This window comes from Copadichromis virginalis, linkage group LG13, assembly GCF_057382275.1.
Source record: "Copadichromis virginalis isolate Kocher_CV1m ecotype Utaka linkage group LG13, C_Virginalis_male_GT1.1, whole genome shotgun sequence".
NCBI lineage: Eukaryota > Metazoa > Chordata > Actinopteri > Cichliformes > Cichlidae > Copadichromis > Copadichromis virginalis.
This window is the reverse complement of record NC_140630.1, coordinates 17,016,103-17,025,369: the sequence shown is the minus strand read 5'-3', so window position 1 is coordinate 17,025,369 and position 9,267 is coordinate 17,016,103. Positions and strand designations below refer to the sequence as shown.

Here is a 9,267-nt window from a genome sequence, read left to right as displayed (position 1 = left end):
GCCTGTACCATAAACAGCCTACATTCTGACATTTAACCATTATTTTTTAGATAATGGCCTTTTCCCTCTAATAATTTTAAGTATTTTTCTTCTATAGGATTAATACATAAATTCAACATTTTATTAATTCAACTTAGTGTTTAAGAGGTAGGACTGACAAGTCACTTCTTACATTTTTGAATAAACTGTAAAGTCTCCAGAGAAAATCATATGTAGTCCACAGTGTGTCGAGTTATAACAAAGTCTGCAACATGATGTTAATAAATCTACATCAGTGCTGCCGAATAAAACAGTGAAAGGCACAGCTGTTTGCAATTTGAAATCGATTTTTATTTATTTATTTTTATTTTTGGTGATACACATTAATGGGCAATTTTTACAGTTTCTTTTAATTCAGCACCTGCAACGCTGTTTTGTTCTTTGATTTCTTTGCTTTTTTCTTCCTCGTTCCTTTATCAATTCGTAGCTCATTGGAGCAGGGTTGCTTCCTCTTTTTGTTGTCGCCTAAACCGTTTAGTTTTGGATGATCGGTCAAAGATTCTGACAACCAGCGGGGAGAAGCAGGACGCCCAGCCGGGGAGACAGCGCAGGAGGCCGGACAGATCTACTGGGCTGCATCGGAGAGTCGCACCATTAGACAAGGGAGAGCCATGCCTCACAGCGCGGGTCGATCAGGTAAGGATTTCTCCCTCTGCCTCATACTAATGTCAGCGTTTGTTTGCAGGTGTGTTGGTTGCGCTGTGCGGGACAATCTCTGGCGGATGCAGCTTTCTTCCTAATACTCATCTGGATTTGTATTCTTTATTATTTAACCAATCTGCGCTTTTCTTTCGTTATTGTGAACTGCTTTTACGCATTTATATTTCGTTTTTGTTTTCGTAAAATATCAGAAATTAAGGTAAGAACTTTGTATTTTAATGAAATTCATTATTATTATGATTATGATTATTTTTATTTTTATTATTATTATTGCACCATTTTGCTAAATAGCCTATCAACATCACCTACATGCTCGAGGCTCTAATTGAAAACATAGATCACAATCTAATTCACCTCTCAATTTTGAGTTTAGATGGGAAGATCAATGGAAAACAGTTGTAATGATCTAATTAATTATGGAAAAATTAAAAGCAAGTACAAAATCAATCTGTGGTGGTGTCGAGAATGGAGTCAAATTGATATCCATCTGCTCCTGTTATAAAGCACATGAATAAGCAATCTAAGGACGCAGCTGATATCCTGCAGTTTGGCATAGCCTACCCATATGGCTTTGGGTGTCAGGAGACTCCAGATCATGGTGGGATGCTGCACGTGGCTCTCGATATGATGCTGATGTGTTAACAAATAAAGAGGAAATGAATTCATGGGGAAAGATTAAATTACAATTGTGAAAAAAAAGAAAGATAAAAGATGGAAGTAAATTTTTAAGTGCACCGTGCGTACTGCACTTGAGCACTTGAGGTTGTTGTTGTTGTTTTTTTTCAGCGTTTACTTCACTGACTCCTGGGTTTTTTCATTGAGTTGAGAAAAAAAAGTGAAGTTGGACATTTACGCTGTGCAAACAGGGATTTGTAAGATTTTTATTGATTTATTTTCGATAAAATCTAATAAATCTCAATAAACTAGAGTTAGAGCTTGCGCAGAAGTGGAAGTGAACAAGCTTTACGCTTAAAGAGAAGCTTGCAGGGAGTTGCTGTGCAGTGGTGTCATGGGGCACATTAGGACTCCTCGAGTATATTTCAAATGCCTAATTAATGAAGATGAAAATTGTCACATTTCTATCAATCTCTGTGTTATTTCATTCTCAACTGGTAATAGATGCAAATTTACAATCAGATATTTTTGCATTGAAATTAGACTATATAGAAACATACAACGTGGGCGATCGACGCTTACTTATTTTATTTTATTTTATTTTTTTATTTGTGTGTGTGTGTGTGTGTGTGTGTGTGTGTGTGTGTGTGTGTGTGTGTGTGTGTGTGTGTGTGTGTGTGTGTGTGTGTGTTTACATTGTCCCATACAGCAGCAATCTGAAAATAGTGGTGCTCATGTGCTATTAAAAGAAAGAAAGAACGAAAGAAGGAAAGAAAGAAAGAAAGAAAGAAAGAAAGAAAGAAAGAAAGAAAGAAAGAAAGAAAGAAGAAGAAGAAGAAGAAGAAGAAGAAGAAGAAGAGGGGTTTGTCTTGTCCTTTTTGAAACCATCAGACCCTCCCTCTGTCTCTCTCTTCTGTGTCTTTACATTTCCACACAGTGAACGTATTAAATATAGTTATCAAGATTAGCCTGTAATTTCCGTTGTATAACACAAGCTTGATATTTACATTCCCAATAGCGTGTATTTGTTGATAACGAACCTAAAGGATGTGTAAACAGTTTAACCTCTACCAGCATCATTCAAAAACACTGACAAAAATTATCTGAAATATATTCAAATCAAATGTTCTTATGTTGTTTTCCACGAGCTCAGAGATTCTTTACTGTGTAAATCAGGCAAGGGGAAAAAAGGAAAATCGAAAACAATAATCGTATTAGGTCCTTGGTGGCTGTGGCTTTAAAGGGGGTGAAGTCAGGACTAACAGTTTCTTAATTATCACGCCGTTTGTTTTGCTGTAGTGCTGTGACACGGGGACGTCATCGTGGCACTACAGAGAAGTATGGGGGCAAATAGGGGTGTTGTGGGCGAAATAGCAGCAGCTTTAGGGCAAAAGTGCATCGATGTGTGAAATTACAGCCCATGGTGCTACATATTGTACCAGAAGCTCTCTTCCCAAAAAATGCAGAAACAAAAAAAAAACGTGGAGGGAAAAAGGTGGAAAAAAGAGGAATAGTTCTCAAACGTGTCCAGAGGGCAGCTGGACTCGCAACTCAAACTGCCGCCATGAAGTCCACAAAACTTCTAAATAACAGCCAAAGATTGCGGTTGTTGTGCTTGCTGTGCCAGTCAAAAACAAACGTACAAAAATTCAGCTGAATGCAAGGTGACTGCTCAGGCACACCATTCACTGGAAAACACAGCTTACAGTTCACTATCATCCAGCCTATTTATAGAAAACAAAGTGACACCATTCTGATGGATAACCTGAAAAATGCATTAACACGTAGAAGTTAATGTTAACCTCACGCTTTCATGTTTTTTCTTCTCCTTTTCTGACGGATTGAGTTCCTCCAAAGAAAAGATTACGAGTGCGTAATTGGCAGTACTCTTACCACACCAACCTTTGACCCGACCAGCCTCAGCAGCGTCAGCCCTCCTTCCTATACCTGTCTGCCTCCATGAGCGTGGTGGGCTGTGTAACCTACTGTATGAGCGCCATCTACAGAGCGGTGCTGCACACAGGCCCAGGAGTAGATGATGATGATGGTGATGATGATGGTGGCCTGCTGACTGACGCTCCCCTGCACACCTCACACACCACTTCTCTGACCACACACACGCACACACACATATATGGGTAAATAAGGTTTGGCAGTTTCTGAATGTGAAAACTTTATTTGTATTTAACCAGCGCCAACATATTTTCAACGTGTATTTAGGAGCAGAAAAAATTAAAGCAAGGAAATGCTTTCATATAGATTTTGGTGCAAAAGTTCACGAAATTCCTTTTTAGCCATTCTCCCAAGCTTACAAAGTTGGTTAAATAAAACGCGGAGGGTTTCGTCTTATCTTTGTTTAATTTACAAGAAAATTGTACCATCTGTAATTATGTAATAATGATTCTTTGAGGTGTCTGCGTGTTTTTTAGGCTCTGCTATAACAAAAATCTTCACTGTGTTTGTGTTGGTAGTCCTCTCACTGAAAGCGTCCGAGCAGCATGGCTTTAAAGTAGCCTGACAGTGCTTTACCTCTTTTCTACCTCCTGCCTTTAATTTCCTTGATTCTTTACCCCAAAGTCTCATCATTTCCCATTTCGTCTCCCTCCCCTTCCTGGCTGTCGGATGCAGGGACCTCCTCATTTGAGCTGCAGGTTTTTACGTGGGCGAATCACAAAGTGTTGGAATCTATTGCCTTTGTCTGACAAGTCATCCATCTCTATGCAAGGGGATCTGTGGGATGGAGGTAGGAGGGGGGGGGGGGGGTGAACTGTGGGACTGCAGCTTTTAGAAACAGACACACAAGGAGAGGGGTTTCATTTTCTGCCCAAAGCTTCGTTCAGGCACAGCCCATTCTGGAGGAGAGGGGGACTCGCTGCTCTGTACTTCGCCGTGTCCATGTTGTTGTCATCTCCGCCCCTATCTGATTAAACCACAGAGCCTGCCGGTCCACCACGCCGTCAGAGGAGAGGGATTTTTTTTTTCCGGTCGCAGATTCCTGAGCGGAGCAGTGGAGACTCGGTTTTACGCTTCTGTTTTCCTCATGATGTCCCTTAAAAACAAACAGTGACCCGCTTCGAGCCAATGTTTCCGCGACTGGTGCGCTCTGCACACGCGTGGGTCATGCACTGCACCTGACAGCCCCTTCTGCAGACTTTTGAGTTTAGACTTTTTTTTTTTATTCCAGGAGGAAAACTTAGCATCGCGCCCAAGAAGTTGTTCACTGCTTGTTCACCGCGGACTCTTCCCACACGGACTGTGTTACACCAACATCTAAATCCTTGATTGTTTTTTTCTTTTTGTCATTTAAGCTGCATCACCGAGGCGAAACGGCGACCTCAGTCGATTACCTTTCTTTCCTTTGCTATCCCATGGATATTCACTGCAAAGCAGACCCCTTCTCAGCGATGCACCGTGAGTATGCTGAATTAGTTTAGAAACCAAAAACATGTCTGTCATCCTACTTTACTTTTTAGCGCACAAAAAAAAAAAAAAAACGATCCTGTGCACTTGCAATGATTGCGCTCTAATTTAAATAGAAATGAAACAGTTACGATAGCGAAATGTAAGGTGATTGATATTTTTTATTGGGCCTCGCTGTTTTCCCCCCTATTGTCCAATGAAATGTACACGATTCTCACATCTAAAATCTTGCTACCTTTACTTTTTTTTTTTCCAAATTGATTTTTTCCCCCACTGGTTGACTTAAAAGGCTAATTGTAAAAATATAGTTTTAGCAGTTTTTGACGTTAATTTTATGATAATATAATGCAGAGTAAATAATAACAGATGGCTGATGAATTAAAATAAAATAATAAAAAACGGAAGATTTCTGACTTATTTTTAAACCCACGTGGGTGAAATCCGCTTTTATTTGTGTGTTTTTAGTTTATTATCTTTAAACTTTATTAACCCTGAGGTTGGTTGTGGGAAATATGTAGGTCTGTATTTAAGACACAAGTGGAGAGGGGGGGAGGATTTAAAAAGAAAAGAGTTAATTTAAATACAAAGCTTTTATTACCTGGGAAATCACCTGCCACATTCAGGCTACTTTTAGGGAGGCAGGGAGCACGCTGTGTGCAAATGGATGTAGCCTTAACGTTTCACTTTATTAACAATCTCTCACTTTGATTCGGATGGTAAAGAATTAAAGTGACGACAGAATTTAGAAAGCGTCTGCTTTTTTCTGCTTGTTTTTTCCTCGCGTATTCCCTCCATATGATATGCGTAAAAGAAGACCCGGACTCTGTGTGAATTATTTATCCCCACCTCCTTCGCACAATCCGCGTTTGTAATATGAGTTATCAAAGCTTGTTTTAATTATTTACAATAATTGTGCAAGGAAAATTAAACAGGTTGAAACGTAATATCTGCGACATGTGTTAGGCTGCAGGAGGGGGGGAGATCCTTTTGGAAAATATTGCCTAACCAAGCCAGTGAGCAGGGACAGATGAGATCCTGGAAATGAAAAAGAAAAAGCAGATAGATTTTATTTTTAAATTGTGATATTTTTTTTCTTTTATATTTCACTGTTACATTTGCTGGGCAAAAATCCTCTAAAAATTGAATGTTTTAAAATTAGTTTAAAATTGTGGCAGCTTTAATTCATTTATTATTATTATTATTATTATTATTATTATTATTATTATTATTATTATTATTATTGAACAGCATCAGAGTTCGCTAATATTCAGATTTGCGTCACATTGTGTGTGTTTGTGCTACTTTGATTTCATTTACTCTGAAAATTCAACACACACACACAGTAGAGGGCTGATGAGCACACACAGCAGTGTGTTCTGCAGGTATGTAATGTTATGTCCCCTCCTCGTGTTGCTGTTGTATCCCACGCAGGGCACGGCGGTGTGAACCAGCTCGGCGGGGTGTTTGTGAACGGCAGACCCCTTCCCGACGTGGTGAGGCAGCGGATCGTGGAGCTGGCCCACCAGGGCGTCCGGCCCTGCGACATCTCCAGACAGCTACGGGTCAGTCACGGCTGTGTCAGCAAAATCCTCGGCAGGTAAAAGGGGGGATACACTACCAAACAGAGCCCTGTGTGTGTCAAACATCAATCTTCTATAGCTGCTATATGCGCACCCAGCTCTATTTCAGCCTCAGTCATCGGTTATATAGGCAGGTCATTTTTTTCTCTCCCTTTCTTTCTTTCTTTCTTTCTCTCCCTCTCTCTTTTTTCTTGAACGCAGCAGTTCTGTGTCCCAGATTTTCAATCCATCACCTGCAGCCCCACAAGAGAAAAGCATCATAATCATGAAATAAATGTTAAGAGGGGAGTTTACAGCTAAATATTAATGAGAAAAAATATCCCAGAGAAATATGAGGCTGGCTGTCGGTGACGAAGAAATGGTGCTATCACTTCTCTACAAAAAAAAGGAAAGAAAGAAAGAAAGAAAGAAAGAAAGAAAGAAAGAAAGAAAGAAAGAAAGAAAGAAAGAAACTCGAGTTGGAATAAAAGCGGCAAAATCCAGAAAACTACCACAATCTACCCAAACTTGCCTTTGAGCATCAGATGTTACTGTGAGAAATAAACGCCAAATATATACTTTCCGTTCCTATATTTGTCCATCGGTGTAAAAAAATAAATAAATATGAGCAATTAGGTAATTTTACTTGAGAGCAGAAATGCTGTGAGATAATATTCTGACATATATTTTTTTCAGCTATCAGAAGGCATTTCAGAGGTATTTCATTTCACACACACTGTATGTTTGTCACCAACATTTACCAGTAGGTCATGGTGGCATGTAGTGCATGCTACTGTAAGCTTATGCAGACTGGAAATGAGGTCCAGACTGCGCTCTTACATCTAAACTATCCTTTGTTCTGTCCTTCTCACTGCTCATATTGTTTAATTTTAATTATACTGCTTTTTTTCGTTGAAAATCCGCTTTGTGCGCCTTCCAGCTGACACTTAATTAGGCCCATATAACAGCACACTTGCAGGCCAATTAATAGATTAATGCCGCCATAATGTTCGTAGGTATTTTTTTTTCTTTAGCCTATATGTAACTGCAGAAGATCGATGGAGATTGTTTCCACACAAACGATTTTGTTAAAGCCACCTTTCTCACTGATCACACGACTGATTTAAATAAAGGAGGGATCCATTCAGGAACACTCGCTCTGTCCCCATGCAGGTACTATGAAACCGGCAGTATTAAACCCGGGGTTATTGGTGGCTCCAAACCAAAGGTTGCAACTCCAAAAGTGGTGGACAAAATTGCAGAATATAAACGGCAGAATCCAACCATGTTCGCTTGGGAAATAAGGGACCGACTACTGGCTGAGGGCGTCTGCGACAATGACACGGTTCCCAGCGTTTCATCCATCAACAGGTAGGTGGCACGGCTTTATTTTATTTCTTAGAAGGCGCGCTAAACTGCGCCAAAGCGCGCAAACTCTTCCAGGAATAAAGCTGTGAACTTATTTCTTTTTAAACGTCTGCGTGCAAGTGATGGAAAAAAACAGGGGGGAACAGATAAAAAAAAACAAAAAAAAACAAGAAAGGAACTTTTTGTCGTTTACCAAACTTAAAAAAAATAAAAGTGTAGCTTTTTTATCCCCACATACAAGGCTAAAACGAGCCTGTTAGGGGTGGTCTCATAAGTGCAATTCAATCCCCTGTGCGGCCCTGCGCAACACAGCCAGCACTGCCGCTGAGGCTGGAGCCGCGAAGAATCACATCTGTCTCGATAAAAACCGATCAATACAGCGTAACCAGATCCAGAGGCAGAAGGAAATACCCAACAAAGTCGTTCAATACGCGGACCACAGAGGCGGCAGCACCATCTTTATTGCCAGCCAAATGGAGGAAGAGAGTGACAACAGACCACATAGGCTTTTACAGGACAGTTTGTAAAATTATTATTATTATTATTATTATTGTTATTATTATTATTAGTAGTAGTAGTAGTATTATTCGTATTATTCGTATTATTCGTATTATTATGTTGTGGCTGTAGGAGCTGATTTAACTACAGAATTAAATCAACTAATGTAGAAACTGCAAGAAAAAAAAACATTCGTCCAGAAACAGAGGTGATCTGCGGGTATTTGTGGGATAAGGGAGTTTCTGTTCCACGAAAACAGCGAAAGCAGTAGACACCCTACACCTTCACCTTTCCACATGAAGCAGGACAGCAGCAGACAAAGTGTCTTTAGACAGAGGACTCTGGTGAAAAAAACCCCTCTGCATGTGTGCAAAGTGAAAAAGCCCGCAGTGCCTGCCAGTGATGAACTTTGGTTAGGAGGCACTGTTCCAGAGAGCTGGTCATCAGCATTACATTTTAATGAGCTGAAGAGAGTCTCATAACACAAGCAGCTAAATGCAGGAGATGGATGAATCTTTGCTAAATTTAAATTTAAAAAAACAACAACAACAACAGAAAGATAGGGAGAGGGAAATAGCAGAAAATCACATGGCTTTGGAAATTATATCTTCAATAGGTTCTTAGCACTATTGTGTGTTTGCACCTGTTGTTTCTAAAACCACAGCAGTTTGTAATCCATTTTATGTCTAGTTTTTTTTTTTTTTTACAAAAATAAAAAAACAATTTTTGATAATCTGCTCAGTTTGAACTTTGTGGAACAGCAGGACAGGGAGGAACATGTCCTTTGAAACCGCATTAATAATTAACTCTTAGACTTTGTTGCACTGCACAAATCTGCATTTTTTTTTTCATTCCTTAAACATGGCATCACAAATCAAAACATAGCAATCAGTGAGCCTTACTCCACTTTTATTCCCTAAAGTCTTTCTTGGCATTGAAAAGAAGTTAACTGGCACTTTTAGCAAAATCTTCTCTTTGCTCTGTATAATTGTGAAAGTACTGGCTTTTTAAAATATTAGCTTAATTTCTTGCTTGCTGATGTTAAAGGGAGGAATGGGAATGGTGTGGAGGAGGAAGAAAAGAACGAATAGAAGTATTAGAGCCAGTC

The 9,267-nt window shown here is 39.6% G+C and overlaps 1 protein-coding gene across 10 annotated transcripts in view; it reads left to right on the top strand.

Annotated features, from left to right (window-relative positions):
• Window positions 1-4,125: 4,125 nt before the first annotated feature.
• Window positions 4,126-9,267, top strand: part of pax2a (paired box 2a) — a 29,382-nt gene continuing 24,240 nt past the window's right edge. For 5 of the 10 annotated variants that reach the window (XM_085477615.1, XM_085477612.1, XM_085477620.1 and 2 more), the window contains exons 1-4: window positions 4,126-4,725; window positions 6,166-6,331; window positions 6,990-7,010; window positions 7,467-7,664. In XM_085477615.1, coding sequence (XP_085333741.1) covers window positions 4,683-4,725; window positions 6,166-6,331; window positions 6,990-7,010; window positions 7,467-7,664 — 428 coding nt within the window. In that variant the 5' untranslated portion in view covers window positions 4,126-4,682. Of the gene's footprint in view, window positions 4,726-6,165; window positions 6,332-6,838; window positions 6,841-6,989; window positions 7,011-7,429; window positions 7,665-9,267 lie in introns of all 10 variants that reach the window. The other 5 variants (XM_085477617.1, XM_085477613.1, XM_085477618.1 and 2 more) reach the window with 2 other exon arrangements.